The sequence below is a fragment of the Zalophus californianus genome, chromosome 9 (genome assembly GCF_009762305.2).
Source record: "Zalophus californianus isolate mZalCal1 chromosome 9, mZalCal1.pri.v2, whole genome shotgun sequence".
Classification (NCBI taxonomy): domain Eukaryota; kingdom Metazoa; phylum Chordata; class Mammalia; order Carnivora; family Otariidae; genus Zalophus; species Zalophus californianus.
Window position 1 is genome coordinate 99175323 of NC_045603.1, and position 25411 is coordinate 99200733.

The 25411-nt window shown below is 46.9% G+C and overlaps 1 protein-coding gene across 1 annotated transcript in view; it reads left to right on the forward strand.

Annotated features, from left to right (window-relative positions):
• The window catches only part of ANO2 (anoctamin 2), a 378292-nt gene that overhangs the window by 280933 nt on the left and 71948 nt on the right, over positions 1 to 25411 (forward strand). Inside the window, exon 15 of the mRNA XM_027593890.2 lies at positions 21028 to 21102. Within this exon, the coding sequence (XP_027449691.1) occupies positions 21028 to 21102 (75 nt within the window). The remainder of the gene's footprint in view (positions 1 to 21027; positions 21103 to 25411) is intronic.

The following is a 25411-nucleotide window of genomic DNA, read 5'->3' on the forward strand; positions in this document are numbered from 1 at the left end:
AGGGATGAATAGGTTGTATATATACATAGAAAGGTAGCAGGAAGAGTGTCACCTCTGGCCGTGGAGTCACACTGACCGAGACTCAGATTCCAGCTTCTCATTACACTCATTCATTCACCCATCCATCCATCTATCCATTCATTCACTCATTCATTTATTCAACTAATATTTATTGGAGGCCAGGAGCTCTTGTAGGTTTTAGTACTATGGGAGACACCCCCTGCTCTCATGCAGCTTACATTGTAAGAAGGTTGCATAGTGACCTTGGGCAGCTCAGCCTTCCATCCCTGAGCTCTAAAGCTGGCATGCTGACCCTGTCTCACAGGGTTGTCGTGAGCGACCGAGGTGGTATGGGGAGGATAGAGTGGGAGGACCTACACAGAGCCCTTCTCAGCACCCAGTGCATGCGGGTTGCCTGCAGATGGTCGCTGTTGTTATTGCAATGACATTATTATAATTTATTGTTACCTGAGACTAAGAGCTGGTAGGCAGACACTCCCCCAGTGTCTGGGAGCACACGGTGGCTGACGGAGAGCAGGAGGAAATGAGGACGGGAACACAACATGGGAGAAAGCCCTGGAGGGAGAGAATTGAAAACCAGGGAGCAGAGTTGAAGCCCATTGCAGGAGGCAGTGGGAGTGGTCGTGGTGCTCTGCTCTGAACAGGGGCCAGGGGGTCCTGAGGGCCACAGCCATGATGAGAAAGTAAGTCACATTTATCCAGCGCTCCCAGCCTACCAGATGCCCAGCTTCACATTCTGCAAGGATACTTTTGCTCATTCCTTATAACTCCTCCAGTGTGGGGAAATTGAGTCCCAGGGAACTAAAATTATGACCCAGGACCCAGGGTTAGAGGTAGGAGTGAAACCCGGCACTTGTAACCACTGTGCTCAGGGTGGTCTCCCTGAAGTGCAGTGGATGTGGCCGGCAGCTGGTCTCAGCAGAGCTCTGCACCTTTCCCAGGGAGGAGGTGGCCATGCCTGCCAACAGAAGGCTGTGACCCGAGAGGGAGCCTTGTGCTAGCCAGCTTCTGTGCTTGAGACAGCACTGCTTGCCAGAGCCGTGAAGTACCTTCCATTGTGGCTGGGGGGAGAGATTTCCCCGGGTTCCGTGTGGGGAGGGTGACATGTTTACGTGGAGGTCCTGACTGTGTTGGCTCCCAAAGGAAGGATGAGGGGGAGAGCCCAGTGCACAGTCTGTGGGACTTGACCTGAGATTCTCTGGTGGCCTGGAAAAGATGTGTGCCTTGTAGATTAATTAGGAAGGTTACCAGCCTGTGGCGGTTTTACTTTGCTCTCCTTTCCTTTGCTCAGGAGCTACTGCAAATTTATAATTATTTATACTGGAGAGTGGAAAGTAGTCCACATCGAAAGCAATACTAACTCCTAGGGAGTGCTTCACTTTTGGAATCTCTGTGTAAACATTGTTTCCTCCAAGGGGTCACTCTCTCTTGCATGTGACTGAAGCCAGTGCTGAAGAAATGTGACTTCCCAAGATCATCCATCTGATCCAAGACTGGAGTTGGTCTGGTTGGTGAGGGCGGCTCAGGGGCGAAGTGGGGGAAGATGGTTGTCCCTGGAGAGCCAGGAGGGGCAGCGAAGGTTGCCCCGGGAGAGGATTTCTCATCCATTCCCCAAACCTGGTGCTGCCACTTCACCCCCACTTGGCCTGCCTGCCCTTCTAGCTCAGCTCTATCAAGGGGTGGGCCCGACTGTTGCCAGCAGGTAACCATTAGAATCCACATGATTCCTAAATCATTTTAGGAATACGAAATAGGAAGAAAATCATTATTTCTGCTTCTCTGGCGGGAGGGTAGGAAGTGACCCCTGGCTCAGGAAAGGCTTGTGTTACCAAAGTAAACCATCACTGCTCTGGCTCTGAGAGGAGCTGACTCTCTGCCTCTTCATACTTACTCCAGGTGCCATTAATTTGGAATTCAGTAATCAATCAGATTCTACTAATATTTATTTTATGAAGTGGCTACTATATGCCAAGTACTGGGCTGAGGCTTTCACATAATTAGGTCATTTAGTCATTTGAAGAGAGAAGGGCTCAGAATTTATCTTTGCATGATCTATGAGGAAAGGGTTTACTAAGCAAATGAGGTAATGTGTGCCAGATTGCCAGGGCAGATTTTAAACTACTTAAGTAAGAGGACAAACTGCTTCTGAGAAGCCCACCAGTGCTTCAGAGGTACTCCCTCACGTGGTACTAAAAAACAAAATTCAACTGAGTAAATTTTTAAAATCCTGTTGGCCTTATAGTGATTCATGAATCAGGCAGGGTCCAATCTGCCAGGTCAAAAGGAGCTCCAAAGAGCTGGACAAAATGAGAGACTTTTATAGACAGAAGGGGATGGAACAAGGAAGTTACTAGCAAAGAGTGGATTGTTTAAAAGCGAGATCACCTTCTTTGCGGGGAAGGCAAGGGTCTGTCAGATGGATGACCTCACTGGTGCTGGTCAGGAGAGTCCAGACTGACTGGTTCAGATCACAGTCCTGGGAGAGGCTGATCCGGCAGCTGGGTTAGTTATTAAGTCTGGGTTTGGTGATGTGAACTCAGCACAAGAGACGCCACATTGGGCCTGTTGTCTCTTTTTTAACAGTGGACAAAGAGCAGGTCCAGGAGACAGTGTGGTGGAACAGACCCAGGACAGAAAGTCAACAGAACTAGCTTCCTTGTCTGGTTCTGCGCCGGGTCTGAGCCACTGCACCATACCATCCATGCCTCATTTCTCCAGCTTGTCCACAAAGACAGTAGAACCTCCCTCAAGCCTCACCAAAAGTACGTAGCAGGGTACGTGGTGTGCCTCCTTTTGTATCATAGAGGGAGAAAATGCAGATAAATGCACACACACATTTGTACTTCTGTATTCGTAAGACCTTCTGTAAGATCGGTCAGGAAATTAGTAGTAGTGAGAGGAAGGAGAGAGAACTCCTCTGGTGTGGACGTGGACGGCAGGAAGACGCCTCACCACCATGGATACACTGGGGTTTTGGAGCCACTGGGACACATTACCTATTTACAAATCAAATTCATAAGAAAGCCCTCCTGAAATCTAGAAATAATACGATATGGAACTTCCAAACAAAAGGGAAGTTCGGGCGTTATCTGCTCTAAGACACTAATGTTGGCTCTTTCTAAGTGCTCTGAGATTATCTTGGAAATTGTTCATTTCTAGACTCTTGCCCAAGACAGATGTTATTCCTCATTGCCAGATCATTTGGCAGGGATTTTCAATGTATTGGGTCTCCGCTACTTTCTCTACTTCCTCAGCAGGTGTGTGCGCATGGGCGTGCGCGCACACACACACACACACACACACACACACAAACATACACACACCCTCCCACACATGCCTATAGAAAGCTGACTCTCTTCCACCAGGGAGCTGACATCCAGGGATCATCCACACTAGGCCCAGACCCGACCTGAAAGAAAGTGAACAACATTTATTTGAAGACTTGATTCTTCGACCCAAGAACTGTGCTTTTTAAATCAAGAGCATTCAGAAGGGCACAGAGCATGGAACATTGCGAAACCTCTATTATCATTCATGGTCCCAGCCTCTGTGAGGCGTGAACAGCCTCCCCGAGAATGCACTGACAACATAGCATGCCATGTGAATGGACCACAATTAGAGAGTTGCATTGGACTTTTCCCCCCAGTGTCGTAGCGTTGATACATTTTTACATATCCTTGGATTGGAGGGTGGGCGGCCGGGTCATGGGTTTAGCTTTTGCTCTGCTGGTTGCGTCTTGGTTCTGTGAAAACCCAGCAGATGCCACAGAGAATCCGGTGTGTGGGGAATCCAGCCATGGCTTAAAGAGTTGCCTGACTTAGGGAGGAAGTGTGGAGGCAGCCTTGAGAGGTTGGTCCTTCCAGCCACCAGCCAGGAGGAGACACCCAGGCCGTGTCATGCCCGTGACGTGTGTGCCGGGGCACACCCCATGACAGGGGTGGCAGAGGTGACCGGCAGTATTTCTCACGCTCCTTCATGCTTATTGGTTAGCTAACAAGTGTGTGGCTGCAAGAGCATGAGAAAAAGTTAGAACATGGGGTGAGAAAACCACCCATCTGGTGACTTTCCTGTCACAGAGGGGGTAGAGATTTCTAGGACATGGGCCTTGGCAAAATATGGTCAGAGGAAAGAAAATGGTTGAATATGTCTCCATGCTTTCGAGTACTCTTGTTGTTACTTGTGCTATGTTGTTTTTCCCTTCAAGGGGTTATTTGGGGAAAATTGTATAGTTCCCAGGGTTGAACTTCCAAACAAACGTCGGCTGCAGCCAGCTCTAGCACTGCAGATGGCCATGTTCCTAGTGTGGCTTTTGAGAAGTGTGTTTCTTTTTGCTCAGCTCCATCTATCCCCTCTGTCCTGACACACACACACACACACACACACATACACACACACACACTGCACATGCATGCACACACACAAACACACAGTTCCTTCCTTTGCAGGAGAGATGGGCAGTCTCCTCTCCATTCTAGAGCAAATCCTTTTGAAGGTGAAGACTATTCCGATGATATTTTTGTTTCTTTGTACAGCTTATGAATAAACTTAAAAATATCATTGTGAGCAGATTTGAGGAAGTTGCTGAAGGGCAACACACTTTTGGAGCCTCCAGCAATGCCTACCCAGTGTTCTTGGGGACTCAGCAAATGTTTGCAGATGATGGTTGTGACTTTGAGGAGGCCCCATATTCCTTGAACTTCTCAAGCAAAATGTGGAAAGGGGCCCCTGGCATAGGAGAGGAAGGTGGAAAGTCATTTTTCTTCATTCTCCGCCCCCCCTTTCACAGTGGTATACCTCCCCTGGAAGCAAACCTAGACCTTCAAAGAACCCTTTCTGAGGGCAAGCGTGGTTGCAAGTGAGCAGCTACCAGCTGTGTGGGACAGTTACCTCCCCAGAGCTGGGGACCTGGGGGTGGGGGAGATTGCACAGAAGGAGGAACCTATGGTCCCAGACCCAACTTTCCCTCTAACACCGTGGAACCCCCACGTTTCCTCGGTTCTGCCTTGGTTCCCCATGGGTAAAGTGGGACTAGGAAGACTTGCCTCACACTATTGCCAAGAGGATGGTTTTAAGTGCATTTGTTACTAGAACATTTCAAACATATCCAGAAATGGAGGAGAGAGCACAGTGAACCTTCAGCTCCTCTGACCCAGCTTTGATAATTACCAACTCACAGCCAGCTTGTGTCATCTGTACCCCGACTCGTGGCTTCTTCCCCATTCTTGGCCCCAACACTGGAACGTGAGGACTTAAGGGAAAGAAACAATGGGTGGAAGCACCTTCTAGAGTCCCTAACAGGTAGTCAATGCTTCAAAAACGTCTGTGGCGTCCGTGACGGTATGAGCTTTAGAATGATTACCCCCTGGCACCTCTGGGTGGGAGGGCAGGGTGGGGAGATAGATGCCATGCTCTTTCTTGCTGTCCCACAGTGAGAAGACCTAGTCGTAGGTCATGTAGCCCCCAAGGATTATGAGGCTGTCACCAGGACCCCGGTCTCCCACATCCCGTGTATGGGCACCTTGCTCCATGCTGCTGCCTCCCAGGTTGATTTCTCCTTTTCGCTATCTTCTTAGAGAGGAACAGGAGACCTGTGACATTTTATGTGGGCTCACACTTTAAGGGGAACCTGTTTATGGGGCTGAAGAACCACATGTCTATGGACACAACTGCTTACTGTCTTTGAAGGATTGGCCCATCCAGTTCAGGGCATCAGATGCTTAGTGTGTTATCTTTTGCCTCAGTCTCCAGAAGGTGGGAGACGAGTGAGAGATGGTTGCTGCTCTCAGGGAGCTCACAGACTCCTGAGCACAGAGACGCACAGATAACCAGAGTGAGCGGAAAGCAGTGAGCACACGCCGGCTGAGGTTGCCGTGAGGAGGCTGTGGGACTCCTAAACGCTGTCTCTGTGAGGGATTACCCATACTACAAAAAACCGCAACCCTGGCACTGTGGCTGTTTGTGCTTGCTCTACAATTCTAAAAGCTGACTGCTAGATTTAAGGCTAGGCCTGTAATCTTTTCATGAACTAAGAATCCTTTTTTGTTTTTCTTTAAGATTTTTTTTATTTATCCATTTGACACAGAGAGTGCTCGAGAATGTGCACACAAGCTGGGGGAGAGGCAGGCAGAGCGAGAAGCAGACTCCCCACTGAGCAGGGAGCCCTACGTGGGGCTCTATCCAGGACCCTGGGATCATGACCTGAGCTGAAGGCAGATGCTCAACCTACTGAGCCACCCAGGTGCCCCCAAACTAAGAGTCCTTTTTAGGTCAGTTTCATAGACCACTGCAGGAAGAATGGCTCCCCCAGTGGAAGCACCATCTAGGAATCTGTTATTCAGTATTATCCACCATGAAAATTGAGGCCAGCTGTGAAGAGTTAGCTGACTGCAGAGTTAGGAGGCCTGGTCTGCACAGACCACCCTCACTTCTGATACGGATCTCAAGTCTGGGACTCCCCAGTACCTCCCTTACATTTAAAGACTTGCTGGAAGGACTCAGAATTCACTGAAAGCTGGCACAGTGTGTTTCAGGAAAGGACCCAGGCTGGAGTCAGCCAAGGGACGAAGTGCATGGGGTGGCGTCCAAGAAAGTACCAAACACAGAACTTCCAGCGTCCGCTCCCCATACGGTCAGGACTGTGTCACTTTCTCAGCATCAATGTGCAACAGTACTCATAGAGTGTTGCCAATTAGGGCAATTCCCCAGAGCTTTGGTGTCTAGAGTTTTGATCATATACCACCTGCATGGCTGACCTTTAGTCTCCAGCCTGTCTGGGGGTAGAGCTGATGCCATGTGGCCCAAAGGTCCCAACATAAATCACATTATTATGCTGTCTGGTGGCCAGATCCCCAGACAAACAAAGACACTCCCATCAGGCATGGCATTCTAAGTAGCCAAGGGCAAAGGCCAGCCCTTCTTTTGGTTAAGGTTAATTACTTACTACACAACCAACAAAGAATCTTCTTCTGCAGAAATATCAGTGGCCAGCTTTGGGGAACAGGGCTGGAAGCTTAGGGAGAAGAAAGGAGATGGACATAGTAATGAGCATAGTTCTGAAAATCATTTTACTTTTTCAAGGTAAAATGTGGTAGTGAGGAATTTAAACAATTTTATTTTTCCTTCTGGCTCCTGAATGGTCACAAAGCAAATAATTCACAGGCTGGGGCTAGAACCTGACTTCAGGGGTGCTTTCTCAACACAGACCAATGGGGATCATGAGCCCTGGACTCTAGGGCAGCTGTGGGGGAGCTGCCTGACGCTTTCCTGCCCATACTCAAGAAGGAGGGAGAGAAGAAGTCAGCAGGGGTGCCCCAGACAAAGAGAATGTGAGGCTCTCTTTCCTTCCCTTTTGTCTTCCCTCCTTCTCTCCCAGCAGTATTTCTTGAGAACATGGTGAATCGGTTGGGAAGAAGGGAGAGAAAGCAAGAGTAAGGAAGGAGACTCCTTGTTTCTATCAGGCATATGTTGCCCTGGTACCTTTATTCCAGGTTACCTGCCATTTTCAAGGGGGTAGATTTCCCTCCCCTCCTCTGCCCTAATTGTCACTGTTTTTGAATCAGAAATAATCAAAACATAATGCATCATCCATAAATTCTGATCTGGCTCATGCAGGATCCTAGAGAGCCCTGCGTGCCCTTTGCCAGGGCCTGGAGATGGAGGGGTGAGTGGTGGTAAGGTCAGGAGAGGCCAAGCTCTCATGTTAAGCTATGTGTTTTGTTCCCTAAGTAAAGGGCTGCCCTGTGCATGACCTGGGAGCCAACTCTAGCCACTCCTGGGCGTAAGCATTTGGGATGACTTGATCTCATTGGAAAAAATAAAAAACCCAAACCCTAGCCTGTGATACAGGGAGGTGGCTGTACCCTGTGGTGCAGAGCAGGGAGCCTGCTTGGAGCAGCTGAGGCTGCAGATTTCCGGGCAGTCATTGCCCAACAATGCAGTGAGTCAGGGCCTGGAGTGCAAGGAGGTGACTGTGTTGACTCCCTGGGTAGGGGCGGTGGGGGGACAAGGATGTGAGGCTTGCAGAGTGGAGGGAGTTCCTCCAGGTGCGGACACTGCACCGGGTTACCCTTGGCTTCTGCTGCTTGGCTGCAGGTGGGGAGAGGCAGGGCCCTGCCTCACTTTCTGAGGCAGTGAGTAAAATCTCTTCTGGGCACAGTGTGTGCATGTCTGGCTTGGTCCTGCCAGTCTGTCTCTTTTTCAGGAAGAGAACTATGAGCAGGATGGAAAGAGAAATGCTGAAGCTGGGGATGGAGAGGCTGAACACTGACAGCCTAGCAGTAGCGTCTGTAGTGGATGGTATGAGGCTAGAGTAACCAGGAAGATGGGTTCTTGCCCTGGGCCAGTAACAGTTTAAGACTCAGGGTCAGGAAACAGCATGAGAAGGTTCCAGTGAATGTGCAACTCCAACTTGCCGATCAAACCCCTCACTTCTGTGAAGTCTAATAGTCCCTTTACCCTCTGTGTTTCATGGAGAATCCCAGCATCCCAGGGGAGAGAACAGAGGTGAAGGGCTGATGGGAGAAGAATGGCTTCAAGACGCAAGGGGGTGGGTTGTTGATTGGCATAAGGTCAAATCATTATTTGCTGGCTGAAGAAAAAAATGCCTTGCTGGGGGGTGGAAGTCCTGAATTGTGATCCTAGGTCAGGTAAGGGGGTAAAGCAACTTTTGTTAAACTGCCATGGGACAGGTAGTTTGGCTGCCAAACAAGTTCCCATGGCCAGCCAGCTGGGTCTGGGAATGCTGGATTACATGGAGATACTTCCAGTTTTCTCAGGGTCTCTGGGATGCATTGGCCTCTTACATTTCCTAAGAAAGTGAGAGGTTGTGCATGTGGATCGTCTGTGAGTACTTGGAAAATCCAGTGTGCCAAAGGACACAGTGTAAGGAATGCAGGAAAGATAAAAAAGACACAGATTTGGAATTATCCAGATCTGGATTAAAACTCCAGCTCAGTGACTTACTAATGTACTAGTGTAACCCTAGTCAAGTAACTAATCTTCTTGGGTCCTAATTTCCTCAGGTATAGAATAGGCCTAATAATTCCTATCTCATAAAGTTATTGTGAGGAATAAGGGAAATCAGATATATAAAGAATCCTTAAAAGTGCCTGTAACATAGTAAGCACACAGTAAAGGATGGATGTATGGATGAGTGGATGGATGGATGGATGGATGGGTAGATGGATAGGTGAGTGGGTGGATAGGTGGGTGGATGGATAAGTGAATGGGTGGTAGATGAGTGGGTGGATGGATGAGTGGACTGATGGATGGATGGATGGATGAGTGGGTGGTTAGATGGGTAGGTAGATGGGTGGGTGGATGATGGATGGATGGATGGGTGGGTGGGTGGATGGATAGATGGATGAGTGAGTAGATGGATGGGTGCGTGGGTGGATGGATGGATGGATGAGTGGGTAGATGGATGGGTGGTGGGTGGATGGGTGGGTGGATGGATTGATGGATAGAACAGTCAGTCTTGGACCACTACCTTAGCTAAGCAAAGTCACTATTCTGGGGTACTCCCGGACCACAAAGCATGATTATATGTGTTATGCGTGTGTGTATATGTGCACATGTGTATATAAGCACTCATTCATGCATTCCTCTGAGTCTTTTCTGAACACAGAATAGTTAGGAGTACCTCCGCCATGCTTCCACAGCATCCTGATCATGACCATGTCCCAGCAAGTACTCCACTGCACTGTAACTGTTTACCCATCTGTCTCTGTCATGACATTGAGAGTCTTAGAGCACAGCACAGTCCTTGCACACAGTAGTTGCTCACAGAATCACTGTAAAAGGACTTGTCAGCACCTCTTTTCAATAGTCTGGCAGGTAGGGCTACCGCATCAATGATATCTGAGAGACCTGATCCCAGCAGCCTATTAATGTGTTATAACCCTTCTTGCACGTCAAAAATAAATCCTCTGAACTCAATACTGATTATGGAGTCAGAGGGGCTGATGACAAGGTCTGTATATAGACGAGATGAGGGCCAGGTGGTAGAGCAGTGCAGTGGGTTCTGCTGATAGTATCGGGCCTCAGGTCCTTCCCTTCCTCACCAGTCGGCCTGGTGATAATCATCTACAGTAGCTGCTGCAGGTCTTCTTGGATTCGTGGAAGCCCAGTTTGCCCTTCCATGCTGGGACCTGAACACACTTAGTCCACTCAGTAGCCCTCTGTGGGCAGAGCCTCATTCTGGGCCCCGTGGCAACAGAGAAAGCTGGGCAGAACAACCATCCTCTCCCTTGCTCCTCCATTCCCTCCCCTTTATAGATTTTTCGTCCTCTCTCTTTTGCTGCACTCCCCTCTCTCTGCCAGAGCCTGGTGAGTCATGCCAAGGACACTGACTTCTGTTGTGATCCTATGACTCTGCCTGAGATATCCTCAGCCTTGCCGGGCATGGAGGACACTGAACCTAAAGGATAAACATGCATGGATGGGGAGGATCTCCCCTCACTTATAGTCCATATGGGAGGAGACATCCCTGTATGGATTATTTCACTTTTTAATTTCAGAACAGGTTGCTGAAGAATGTGTGTTCTAGTGGCTCTGAGTGTGCCTACAGGAGGTGCCAGGGCCAGCGTTGGAGACCACTGTTCTCCTGAAGCATAATGGAGGACACCTCCCTTGTCCAGGGCCCCCAGGTTTGAGCAAGATTGAGGAAGTGCTTCTGCATGTCTTACCCCGTTTTCCTTGCTGGGGTTCCTTTCTATTTGTTCTGACCCCTGTTTTTAATGAAGAGGAATAGGAACTAACCACTGTTGTCTACTAGTTAACAAAATCTGAAACCAAACCAACAAACATTGCAGGCTCAAGTTCAGTGTCACCAAATACCATGATGAGAGTTAATTACAGTGTCTTTTTGCCAGTTTACTGTTGTTGCAAGTTCCTGAACAATCGTTTCTCAGGAGTCCTAGTTACAGACTAAGGCTACTTTAGATGTATACAATGTAAGAGTCCAACTGTGGTGTAGGAGTAACAGCTCTGTCCCTGGGCTGAGGCCAGAACAAATTTAAGTTGTTACTAAAACAATGAACAAAGTGCCCTTACTCAGAAGAGTAAAGTTCATTATTTATTCATTTGCACGTGGAGCCTTTCAAAGGGCACACTCTTCAAATAAAATTTCCCAACACTTTTCTGAATGTCCTTTTTTTTCACATGGAGAAGGCTGTCACCTCTGCTTTTGAATGGAGGGCAGTGACCATCCCCTAATATGCTACCTGTGATGCTGCTCTGCACATAGTGGGGAATTTTAAAGCTCAACAAATTCACAAAATGCAAGGTATACTTTACAAATGAAGTTAGGTAATCAGCTGCTGTCTAGGTCTTCTCTGACATGTCAGACCAATGGTTTGAAAATCAAACCAGGTCTCAGCTGCTGGCTGAGACCCAGTGGGTACTCTTACCTCTCTCTTGCCCTTCTTACTCCGTGAGCTGCCGACACAACATCGTAGTAGTAGATCTGAAATGTATCCCCACACTCGAGTGCGAGTGGTGCCTGCTCTGTCTCTGTAGTCATCTTGCGGGAGGACGGGGAGGGTATGGTTGGGAGCCACTTGGCATCTTGGCTGGGCCAGCAGCACAGCTGACATGACAAATTCTGTGTGGACACTCTGCTCATGAGGGAGTTGTATCCAAGCATGCTTCCATGCTGTGAGCTCCTCTCTGAGACTGTTCACAGAGGGGCAAGCCACAGGAATACGGGCCCCAGAGCAGAAACAGCAAGGGAGGGGTGAGTCTTAAAGAACGGTATTTCCCAAATTGGGCTGATCTATGGCATCCTCCATGAAGCATTTTTAAAAACAGACTCTTTCACCCCCAAGATTTTGATTGAGTAGATATGGAGCATGGCCAGGAATTGGTGTCGTTTGAACAGTTCCCTGAGTGACTGTGATGATTAGCTAATGTGGGAGCCAGTAACATTGCCCTGGTTTTCCATTCCAACCTCACCTCCGTACAGTGGCACCCGTCTTCTCTTTGGCCTGAGCATCTGCGGGAGACTGAGTCCCCAACTCTCTCCTGTCCAGTCTCCAGGGCTCAGGACCTGCTTCCCAGCCCCCTGCCTGCCCAGCACAGTAAGGTGTGGATACCCACCTACAGCATCATCATGGTACAGAAGTAATAGATACAGACAGGAATGCAGAGCCCTATGTATTTGGTAGAAAAAAAAATAAGAATGACAAATATGGAGCCTGAAGAAAACAAGAATAAGGGGGGATTTCCTGAGGAGCTTCCCATTTGTAAACGAATGCTCTACATATCAGTTCTCTATTCTGTGAGCTAGAACATAAGGAAAGGGTCCAAACTGAAGCTAGAGGCTTGTAGGTTAGACTAAGAGATAATATGTGACCTAAAGGGACAAGACATATCAGGAGGAATGAAGTTTGAGGGGAGCCAGAGCCCAGGTCATGTCAGCCTTGGGGTCTGGCACAGAGTTTAGATGCCTTCTCAGTCCACGGTCATTCGTCTTAAAGCCTTTGTGTGATGTTCTAGATGAGGTTACATATTAAGGATTCACTTGTGTTACTAGTGGAGGGCGCCGATGGCTTCAGGCCATACTACTCCTTTACAGGCAGGGAGGCCTGCAGAGGGACAGTAGAGAAGGGGGTCCCTCTTGCGAGCGTGAGTGGGGAGGGGCTGTCTCCAGTCTGAAACCAGGCAGGACACCCTGGGGAACAGTGGGGACTGGGGTCAGGGAGGGAGAGGAGCTCAGCCCAGTCCTGGAACCCAGGAAGGCCAAGGCATCTGGTCGGGAAAGAGAGAACGTGAAGCAGTAAGCTGTCTGGGGAGCCTGAGGGCTCAGAGTAAGCAGGCTGGACCTCAGGATGGGAGACAGGGAGCCAGAGTCTGTTTTTCTTTGTGTGCTGGGAAAACTGAGCAGTGGGAGGATTAAAGAATGTTTTCCATTTTAGCCACAAATTATACTGCATTCAGCCCTGGGCTTCAGGCATGCCTGTAGACTTAGGTGCTGTGCCATGTGACTGCCTCAGGGTCCTTTGCCAAGACTTCCCTCCTCGATGGAGGTCCTGTCCCTAATAGTCTTTCTCTATCTCTAGACTCTCTAGATGGCTCTGGGCCTTAGTCATGGGCAGGTCCACAGGGCTCAGCCCAAGAGGCTGTGTGTGCTTGGGCTGTGGGGACCAAGACTAGTCTGGGGGCCATCAGGCTCAGTGTGGAAGGAGGGACATGCACTCCAAAGCTGGCCTCACTCTTCTGGACACGCCATGAAGGCTTCCTGGAGGAGGAGCTATGTTAGGAGAGGGAACTAAAGAGAGAGAAGTTGGTAAAGTTAATGGGATCTCTTTTCCTAGAGGAGATGTTTTTGAGAGTTCTTGAGGGCTGACCCAACAGAGGGAGCACTGAGCAGCCGTGAGTGAGTGCAGAGTGGCACCAGAACGGCAGAACGAGACCACACAGGAGGGTTGTGTAACTTTGGAACAGGAAGAGTGGCCCCTGGGTCTGTGCTGTAGGATGCATTGCCCAAAGTGAACTGGGGTTTCTTTGTTACTTTGACAAGGAAACTCCACCTAATGTGTTCCAGCCAGAGCCAAGGTCCCTGGTGGACCCAGCCATCGTAATGATGGTAATGATATTAGGTAACAAGTACTGGGTTCGAGCTGGGTGCCAGGCACCGACCCAGGCCGATTCCCATGTGTTACCTCATTTCATCTTCACAGAAGCTGTCTTGCACAGCTGCAGTATTTTCAGTCTCATGTTTAGGGATGCGGGAATTGAGGTGTAGAGAAGCCGGTCACATAGTAAGTGGGCAAGCTGGGAATTAGACCCAGACGGCTGCCTCCAGACTCACCTGCCTTGCAGAGTTCTTGGGGACACCACTGGCTCTCCCAACCAGGCTGGTGGGAGGCCCAGCTCTAGCAAGGAAGAAGCTAAGGGGGACGAGAAGGAAGATAAATGACCAAAGAATGTTTTTTTTTTTTTTCTTTTGAAATGCAACTTTATGGCTCCATCTTACAGATTGCTGACCCCCAGCTCTGGGCCTCGCTATCTTTTTCCTCATTTTTTTAGTCAGTGTTATTCAGTGTTATTTATCTAGAGGGCTCCAGAAATTCCCAACACAATGCTTATCAGTTTCTGGCTTTCATTTATGTAGTGAAAGGGGACTGAACCCCATCTCTGCCTCTAACACACACTGTCTTGTGAGCGGCGGAATCTAGCACATGGGCTGCTTCGGCTGTGACTCTCCGCTGAAACTGGGCTGAGGTGTCCCCCTCACAGTGATGCACCAATGGGTCAGCTGATGAAAGTGAATAAAGCTCCTTAACCCTGAGACCTGCAGCCACACAGGACCAGGCTGTCACCCCTCCTGTCTCAGAGCCCGGGCGTCCCTGGGTTTTCTTGGGTCCTCACCTCTGATAGTGCCCCAAGGACACTCCAGTGGAAAAGTATCTTGCACTTCTTCTCATCGCCCCTCTCTGCCTAGTGTTTCACCCCTTCTCAGCCCACCATCCTCCACATCTCCCATGTATTCATGTCTCCCACAACCAGCTGTGTCAAATCATGGTACATCAGAGGCATCGAGCACAGGGACCCCAGGAGTGGCACTGGGTCAACTTTGAGAGCTTGCACTCTTGACAATGACACTGGAATAAAATACTGATACTTGACCCTTATTCAGACACTGTGGAACCTGGACTAAGACTTTTCTTTAGAGTTCCACCTAACCCCCCTTTTCAGTCAATTTCCCAATCCTACTCTTGCATGGGGCCCCTGCCTGGGCCAGCTCCCATCGGTCATGACATTTAGCCAGTCCTTGTTTACCCAACTCCTTGGAAATAGGTAGTTCCCCCAGATGATTTCCCTCAGAAACCCCATCCAAGCACTGCCAATCCTCTGCACCCTCAGTTCTCCATTGCCCCTGACCAGAGTGGGGGGTTGGATTCAGTCACCACCATGTCGAGAGAAGACCTCCATCTATTGTGATGGTTGGATCCCTTGTCTCAGGAAATCAAGGCAAATTGTCCCTGAAGGCGGGGCTGAGGGAGGGACTGTCAATTTTTCTCCCACCTAGCATCGGCCTCACTGAAGTGTCGAAGCCATGCCCTCCTTGCCTCCTTGCACAGAGAGGGACCCAGGTGAGGCTGGTTAGGTGTGTCTACGAACCTGATGAGAGACACACTGATTGCACAAACATTATTTCAGCTCACACTGTATACCTGCTGCTGTGCTTGAACACCAGGTACATACAGACAAGTAAGACATGGCCTCTGCTCTCCTGGAGCTGGAAGTCCATGAGGAAGAGAGACAAGGACATCAGCAGTTAGAGCAGAAGGTAATGAGACCGAAGATGCTCAGGGCCTGACCTGTGGCATCAACAGTAGAAAGGAAAGGAGGAGCAGATGAGGAGAAGGTTTATGGAGCTAGATTCTATGGGACTTGGGGCAGCTTGAGGTGAGCATGGGGGAGGAAACAGCCCAAGCAAATGCCTCAGGTTCAGGCTTTCTCTGCTCAAAGGATCATGGTTCAGTCCACTGAGTCAGGGGATATAAAAGAAGAAGAAGGTTTATGGAGCAAGATGATTCTTCTGGGACATTTTGAGCTTGGGACATTCCATTGAGCCTGCACCCTTGAGTTCCCTCCCTAAAGCCCATAACTTCAGTCTAATTATGAGGAAAACTTTGGCTAAGCCTATATTAAGGAACATTCTATAAAATACTTGACCAGTCGGGCGCCTGGGTGGCTCAGTCGGTTAGGCGACTGCCTTCGGCTCAGGTCATGATCCCAGGGTCCTGGGGTTGAGTCCCACATCGGGCTTGCTGCTCAGCGGGAAGCCTGCTTCTCCCTCTCCCTCTGCCTGCCACTCCCCCTGCTTGTGCTCTCTATCTCTCTGACAAATAAATAAATAAATCTTTAAAAAAAAAAAATACTTGACCAGGAATCATCAGAAAAAAAAAAAAAAAGGTCATCAACAACAAGGAAGTCTGAGAAACCATCATAATCTACAGAAGCCTAAGGAGATAGGATGATTTTTTTTATCTTTTAATTTTTTATTGTTATGCTAATCACCATATATTACATAATTTGTTTTGGTGTAGTGTTCCATGATTCATTGTTTGTTCATAACACCCAGTGCTCCATGCAGAATGTGCCCTCTTTAATACCCATCACCAGGCTAACCCATCCCCCTACCCTCCTCCCCTCTAGAAACCTCAGTTTGTTTTTCAGAGTCCATCAAGGAGATAGGATGATTAATAATAATGTGGCCTCTTGGATGGGACCCTGGAACAGAAAAAGGATATTAGGTAAAAATTAAGAAAATCCAAATAAAGTATAAACTAGGTAATAATAATGTACAATATGGGTTCATTTGTTGTGAAAAATATACCCATATTAATAGGTTAATAGGGGAAACTGAGTATATATACTGAGACTCTCTGTACCATCTTTGAAGCTTTTCTGTAAATCTAAAGATCGTCTAAAATAAAAAGTTTATTTAAAGAAAAGAAAGAAAGTAGAGGGAGAAATTCTCATACGTTACTGGTGCAAATGCAGAATGGCGTGGTCATTTTGGAAAACGGTCTGGCAGTTGCTTAGAAAATCAAACATAAAGTTACCCTATGACTTAGCAGTTCCACAACTTGGTATTTCACTAAGGGAAATGAAAGCCAGTGCTCACACCGAAAGCAGTACATGAAGACTTATAATGGCTTTATTGTAATCGCAAGAAACTGGAAACAGCCCAGACATCTCTCACTAAATGGACAATGGCACGTCCATACAATGAAATGCTACTTAGCACTGAGAAGGAACAAGCCCCTGAGAATGCCACAGGGATGCATCTCAACTGTGTTGTGATAAACGAAGGAAGTCAGACTCGAAAGGCTCCACACTGTCTGAGTTTACTTACATGGCATTCTAGGAAAGGCAAAACTGAGGGCACACGTGGCAGGTCATGCTAGGAGCTGGAGATCGGGGGGATGGACTCCAAAGAGACATGGGGGGGTGGAACACTGAGTGAATTGGAATTGTTCCTTGTCCTGATTGTGGTTGTGGCTACATGACAGTGTATGTTCTTCACAGCTCCCAGAACTGCACGCTAATAAGTTGAATTTTGCTATATGCAAATTGTACCTTGATTAAAAATGAAAAAACAACTCAGGGATGATTGGCCACTTTTCAAAACTGCTCTCCACGGGATTTGTTTAAATAGTATCCTCACCTGCTGTACTTCCACTGCTCCCATTTCCAACTGCTCAGTCTGCCAAAAGGACACTTGGGTGGTGGTACGTGAATATCACTGTGCTGTTTGCTATTTGGAGACTCGGAAGTGGAGCTGCAGTCCAGGGACAAAGACCCAAGACCACGGAGACAAAGAAACACAGATGACAGCTAGGCTTGTATCTGAACAATGGGGACATTAGCTAAGTGCCTCCTAATCACCTGCTTTTGATATAATCATGAAGCTGATGAGATCTTACTTTTGTACTGCGCCTTATAGCTTACAAAGCTCTCACAGCCATTCACTCATGATCCACACAATGCCTCTGTCGCTTAGGTGAGACAAGTGTTGTCACCTCCAGTGTTAAAAGGAGATGGAGTGGGGCGCCTGGGTGGTTCTGTCCATCGAGCATCTGACTCTTGGTTTCAGCTCAGGTCACGATCTCAGGGTCATGGGTTCGAGCCCCACATTGGGCTCTGCACTCAGAGCAGAGTCTGCTTGAGATTCTTCCTTTCCTTCTCCCTCTGCCCACCCCCCCACCACTTGTGTGTGCACTTGCTCTCTCTCTCTCTCAAATAAATAAATAAACAATATCTTTTAAAAAAAGGAGAGGGAGGTACTGAGAGTTCGCACTTAGCTCTGTGTACAGGTGCACTGGCTTGGCCCTCTCCATAGGTTGGTAATCCATATAAGACACATGGTAATTTGGTGTGGTATTACTATCTTATGTATTTTACAAATAAGAAAATAATTACTTTATAGATGATGAAACAGGTTCTAGGAATTTTCCAAGGTCACTTGACTAGTAAGTATTAGAGGCAAGAGTTAAAATCAGATGTTCAGCTTCCAAGCCTACTTCTCTCTCTTTTATCCCATATTCTGGCAATGGGACTTTCCTGCATAGTGTATTTAAATTAATGGCATTTTGCCATGAATCTTCACCTCTTTAATGTGCCAGTGAGTGGACAGTTTTCGTTAGCTTCCACCATCAGAGTCGGTTATTACACAGAAAGTGTGCTGTACTCACTGTCATCTTTCCTAGTGACTTTGGGGGCTTGGAAGCAGTCCGCAATCTTTGTGTTTCTCTCAGCCCTTGTGTTTAGATAGTATCTGAATGTATGAGAACTGTACGTATGCTGGAATCTGTGACTTCCAGAAAAAAACAAAACAAAACAAAAAACCCCCCAAAAACCTCATCAGGGTAAGCATGAGAGGGAAGCTGAATTTTCAACAAACACTAGAACATCTACATCAGTATGAGTCTTTGAGTCTTTTTCTCTCAGATAGCTGCTTTGAGAGGATATCCAATTCAGTTGCTTTTTAGTTGTCTCAGTTTTATTTAAAATAATAACACCATGTGCCTTACCGGGATTGGCTCTGGAAATCCTTTTTTTTTATTCCTTGGTGGTCTCTGAGCTCCTTCTGGGCAGGACTGAGCCTTCTCCCCTCTGTGTCCTCAGGGATCCAGAGCATGGCCCTCCAGGGTGTTCAGACTGTGTCTCTTGAGTGGAACTGAACCATAACTCATTCTCCAGGACAAAGCTGTCACTGCAGGGTGGAGGCTGGTCCACAGACACCTTATCCCCCTTGACCTCTGGCCTGAAGAACGTGGACGACGACCATGCAGGAAGCCTTAGCCCAAACTATCTCAGATGCCTGACTTTGCCCACTGGTTTATTAGTCATTCTGTATAATTGTACTTCTTTCTTTGAGCCCACTTCATCTTGGCCATATTTCCTGCTTCCGTTTCTGTCATTTCTTCCAGGACTGTCCAGCTCTGTCCTGGGGGCCACTCCAAGCCTCATCTCACCCTCACTGACTGGTTTTTCTCACCCCTTTCCTCATGCCATGGACCGAACATAGGTTTTTCCACCCCTCCTTGCCCTGTTCCTCACTCAGAAGCCCCAGTGGGGAAGAGCTGGTAACCAATGGAACCTCTAACTGGATTTTTCCTGGATCACCGCTGATATTTCAGAGCACCTCTGATTTGCTGGCCTTTAAGGCAGAACCTCTCATCTCTAGGCCAGAGAGCAGGAGAAGAGAGAATCATCAAAACCTTCCCTGTACTGAGGGGGCCTCAGGAAGAGCCCACCGTGCTCTGCCATATTTCCATCCAGAATCCCTATTGAGTGTTCAATCATCCACCACTCAGCCTCAGTTTTCCTCATCAAAATTTTAGAGGAAAATATCACCATTGTGAGTTAAACTAAGAATGAACACTGAAGGAGATAAGTAAAAGAAAGCTCTTCCCTCTTAATATTGGCTTAACTTAAAATATGAACAAGCCTTATTCCAGTCCTAATAGAAATAAGTTTATATGCTCCCACCTATTCAGAATGGTTGCAATCTATAGTTACCTATTCTCACTATGTGATGGAAAGTCTGCTGGTCTCGGAGACTAGAGCCTGAATTCTATCACGCCATCTATGAAAGCTGAGTATCGCTTGCTTATGTCATCTGGGAATGACATTGCTAATCACTGAGTGGCTTCTGCCCTAACACTCACTTGCACCCCCATTACTGAGCCAGCTCAGCCCTATGCTCAGTTCCAGCGTGCAGTGAGAAAGACACGTCCTTCCTTTCTCAAGTTGCCCCCAGCCTCACTCTCCAGATAACCCTCTCTCTCAAAGAGCAAGTGATTCCTGAAGCTTTTTGGTGCAGGTGTCCCTTTGGTCTCATTAGACGGTGAGCCCCCCAGAGTAGTGATCATATCCACTTTCTTCTGTTTCCCCACCATGCCTGGCCCCAAGGTCTGCAAGTGGTGGGCACCCACTGGCTTTTAGAAAGAAGTCTTTCAAGCCGGGAGGGCTCTTAGCCTACAGTACAAGCTCTCAAAGGCTAGATGGCACTGTTGCTAGAGCCAAATCAGGTGTGTTGGGAAAGAAGGGGGAGGTGGGAAGAGAAACCAGAGCAGGAGTCCCTGGACTGTTGACTTGCTGAGTTTGACTCAGACTTGTTACAGAGATGCATGAGGACTCCTGCCAGCTTTGCTTCAATAGGTCTTCACCACAACCATGGTAATAGACAGGACACTGCACCAATTCTGACTTTATAAAAAAGCAGCCCAGAGAAATCAAGTGCCCGGGCTCAAGTTAAATGGCAGCTAATGAGCAAGGATTTCTGCAATCCGTGCCTTGTTGGCATTGCCCTGCCAGGATGAAGCCCCTGGAGTTTGACCAAGGAGGACTGTGGTTGGTGGTATGGCTGTCCCAGGACAGTGGCTTGGGTGAACTGGACCCAGTCTGAGCAGAAAAGGTAGAGTTTGCAGACCTCTGCCTCAAAATGTTTACGTTTGTGACCAGGGGAGAGTATAGTCATTTTAGAGGAAACAAATGATAACATATACAGGTTGGTTGATGTTTCATTTAAAGAATGAATTATTTTGAGATGCCGCTGTGTGGTTGGGTTCTATCTGTCATTTGTCCATTGCTTCATTATGTTCACATGTTTCTCATTAAAATGAAACAAAGCAAATAAGACCATCCCGTGCAGTAGGCAGGATGAGTGTCATGACTGTGCCCTTTTAACAGATGAAGAAATAGAGGGTCAGAAATGATCCCATGGCTGATCACTGAAACTTCAGCTCAGTATGAGGCCAGAATCAAATCTTGTCCTCTTTGGAAAAACCATAGTTGTTCCAGGCTATGCAGAAATCACAAAATTAGGTGGGCTGTTGTGGATATGAAGAGCAAGGCATCAGACACTAGGAAAATACCTATTCAGAGTAATGAATGATTAAAGATATGCAAATGTGTGCAAATTTGAGGGAAAATTGATACATGTGTTGTTTGTGCCATCTGATTGTTTGTATTCTCCTGTTTCCCCAGGATGATGAAGATAAGCTGACCTGGAAAGATCGTTTCCCGGGTTACTTGGTGAACTTCGCCTCCATCTTGTTCATGGTAATTTTCCTGATGGAACTCTTGCCTATGATTTATGCATGTGGATCCTGTAGAGCAAACGCTGTGGGTGTGTTATTCTAGCATGCTGTGACGATAGTGGGGGGCTAGGAAAGATGAAGCCACAGTCCTGTCTAAACAGGGAGGATCTTACCTGATAGTGAGGGAAAGATGATTCCCTCTGACCTGGGATGGGGGAAAGGTGGTTCCCTCTGACCTGGGATGGGGGCCAGTGGCCTTGAATGGCTACAGAAGGGGTTCTGTCTTCCCAGATAGAAGAGGGTAGGGAGGTTCTATCTTCCCAGCCCTGCGCACAGGGGTTTGAGGTTGGAACTTCCGGGGGTGGGCTGTGAGATGATGCCTTCCATGTTGAGACAAACCAAGACCTTGGAAGAGGTAACCCAGGTAAGATGAGGGTTTGTGGAATAGAACAGAGCTTGGAAACCACAGAGGACAGCCAGCGTGGGCTCTGTGCGAGCCTGATTCTTTAGCTTCCCTATAGTTGCTGTTTTTATTTCCCTGTGTTCTCCCTTAGAGTTTGGAAGAGCCTTTTCGAAAGACCCACATGGGTCTCAGCTGTGTCCGGGAAGATGAGGAGTGGGTCTGTGATTCATGTTCAAGTCAGATCCATAGAGTAGTAGCAGGTCATTCTTGGGAGCCAGGATGGGTGAGACAACAGTGAGTGGAGCAAGAAGGCCCCAAGAAGGTGAAACTCAGAGGACTAAGCTTGGGTCCCTGAGACCCCTGCTCCCCCTTTATGGGTAGATACCTCCTGATACCAAGGCTGGAACTTCTGTTTTACAAAGGAGTGCTGTGTCCTTATAACGTTTCTAAGCAGGACTACACATTAGTTGTAGGGTTGGGGGAGGATTGCTTATTCTGGGACTGAAATCATGATCATTTTCTGGACCTACTTACCAGCCTTACCCCTGGCCCTGACCCGAGGTTATTATTGCTGTTGTGATCATTGAGAACAGGAGCCATGTCTTAGTCTCAGAGATTTAAAAAGAGAAGGAATCCTAGGCACCGTCTATTTCAGCATCTCATTTCACAGATGAAGGACAGAGGTGATGGGTGCCTTGCCAAAATTGAGAAGTCTGCATTTGTTACCTTCTCATTGCTTAACAAGAGCAAGGCATGGAGAATTTATTCAAGAATATGTGGTGAATCGCAATGTGTTAAGCTGGAATGATGTAAAGTTTAATTTAGAATTTCAAAGCCTCCCTCAATGTGCATATTGTTGTCAAAGAGTTTATTCACTCATTCAAGAAATATTTAACTGGGGGTCCTTGGCTGGCTCAGTTACTGGAGTGTGCGACTCTTGATCTCGGGGTTCTGAGTTCAAGGCCCATGCTGGGTGCAGAGGTTACTTAATATAAAATCTTTTAAAAGAAATTTTAAAAATATATTTAATGGGTGCCAAGTGTATGCTTGACAGTGTTCTTAGGCATTGTGGATAGAGTAGAAAATAAAATAATCTCTCTAAGGAGTTCAAAGATAGCAAATACACACATAAATAAGGAAACTGATAAAATAGACTTCTATCTCCAGTAGCGGTAGGTTAGGATATTTGTAGCATCCCATCTTGCTGAAAATAAGAAATATTGGGTGAATATATTTTTCATTCTTCTTAAAACCTTGAAGGGCTAATAGGTTAGTAAAGAATACTAGGCTATTCCTAATACAGATCCATCTAAGGGAAATGGAACCAAGGAGACAAATACCTGGGCATTAATATTGCTTTTGCCTTGGGGCACCTGGGTGCCTCAGTCGTTAAGCGGCTGCCTTCGGCTCAGGTTATGATCCCAGGGTCCTGGATAGAGCCCCACATTGGGCTCCCTGCTCAGTGGGGAGCCTGCTTCTCCCTCTTCCTCTGCCACTCCCCCTGCTTGTGCTTGCTCTCTCCCTCACTCTCTCTCTCGCTGTCAAATAAATAAAGAAATAAATAAAATCTTTTAAAAAAAATACTGCTTTTGCCTTGAGGACATTTTCCCATCTAGGCAAACTTGGGCTTTGGTTTTTGGTGGTTTTATGGGGCAAAGAGGATAGAAATGGGGTGTGGCTGGCCCAAAGTGGAGATGCTAGCAGGAAATTCTCACCAAGTTACACTGGAACTCCACCAAGAGCTACACTCTCAGAATAGAGGTGAAGCAGCACTAAACCCACCCCCTCCCCACTTATGGGACAGCAGAGAACATTGTTCTGGCTCTAAGTAGAACAGGGAGAAACAGGGAAACAAAACCCTGTCCCTGAGAAGTGGCCATGGACGATCCCCATCATGGGCTTCCAGCCCGGTTTGTCACTTGAGAGGATGGGGGAAGCTGGGGCTGGGACCTTGGCCAGGGCAAGTCGTGCTTCCGGGTGCCCAGCAGAAGTAAGCACACGCTCTCTTTGTGGGATGGCAGATCTACACCAGGCCTCGGAAAATCCCCCCAAAGAATTTTTCAAGGGCAGAAAAGAGAATGCAGTTAAAAATAATCAGTTAGACAAGAAGCTAAAGTGCAATGAAAGAGAACCAGTGCGGGGAGATGGCAAAGACTAAAGGTACTGGAAATATCAGTCACAGGTTAAAACGTCCAGTTTGAAAATATCTGCAAAAAATAAGAAACAATCTTAAAGATTTTATTTATTTATTCGTCAGAGAGAGAGAGACCACACAAGCAGGGGGAGCGGCAGGCAGAGGGAGAAGCAGGCTGCCCATCAAGCAGGGAGCCTGATGCAGGGCTCTATCCCAGGACCCTGGGTTCATGACCTGAGCCAAAGGCAGACACTTAAACGACTGAGCCACCCAGGCGCCCCAAAAAGAAGAAACTATTTTAAAAATGACCTCAAGATTTGAAAACCGGCCCATAAATCTTCTAGAAATGAATATATATCAATGAATGTGAATATATAATATATAATAATATATACAATATGAATATATAAATATATATATACATAATATTGTATATATATACACACACATACAATAGGGATGGATTTAACAACAAATTAGACATAGTTGAAGAGATCATTTGTGAACTGCAGTTCAGGTTAGAAAAAATTATCCATAATGTAGCACAGGGAGGCAAAAGATGGAAAATTCAAAAGAGAAATTAATAGGGTGAAAAGATTTCACATGTATTTAATTTCACTACCAGAAAAAGAGGTGAGAATAGTAATGAATGAAATACACTGACTGCTGGTCTCCTAGTCGGCTAGTTCTGCTAACAGAATTCCAATTCAGAGATTGAAGAATCTCAGTGAAATTCAAGCAGGAAAAATAAAAAGAACTCTATCTCTGTGAAATCGTAGAATATACGAGACACAAGAAAAATCTCAAATGTAGTTAGAAATCAAAAGACAAATTACCTTTAATGAAGAGACTGTTCGATTGGCCATTGATTTCACATAGCGGTTGGAGTCAGAATACAGTGTTGTGTTTATCTTCATGTGCCAAAAAGAAAACGATTGCTAACCTGGAATTCTATACCCAAGGAAAATGTAATATAGAAGTATTAGTATAAAATACAGATATTTATAGCCAAACAAAAGCTGAGGGTCTGCAACCAACCGAATCTTTCACTAAAGGAAATCCTAAGAATGTACTTCAGATATGATCCCGTATGGAAAACCATAGTTTTAAGAAGGAATGAAGAACAAAGTGGTAAATATGTGGGAAAACCTATGTGATCTTTACTGTAAACAATGATGATGCTGTCTCATAGGGTTAAAAATAAGGCAGTGGGGTGCCTGGCTGGCTCAGTCAGTAGAGCATAGGACTCTTGATCTTGGGATTGTGCGTTTGAGCCCCACACTGGGTGTGGAGCTTACTTAAAAGAAAAAAATTTAAAAAATAAGGTAGAAGTACAGTGTACACATTAATAATAGCATATAAGTTGGATGGGCAATAATGAAACAATAACATTGTAAGGTCTTTATATTTCCTCCCTGACAATTTATATGGAAGCACAAAAGCTAAGAATAGTCAAGACACTCTTGGGGCACCAGGGTATTTCATTCGGTTATGCATCCAACTCTTGATTTCAGCTCAGATCATGGTCTCAGGGTTCTGGGAGCGGGCCGCATCAGGCTCTGCGCTCAGCGAGGAGTCTCCTTGAGGATTCTCTCTCCCCTTCTCCCCCCACCCCTTCTATCTCAAATAAATAAATAAATAAATAAATAAATAAATAAATAAATCTTTAAAAAAAAAGGTATAGTAAAGACACTCCTGAAGAGGAGTAAAGAGGGCTAAGGTGCTCTACCAAATGGAAACTTACAACAAAATAGTAATAAGTATGACAGTGTGATATCTTTGTAGGAATATAAT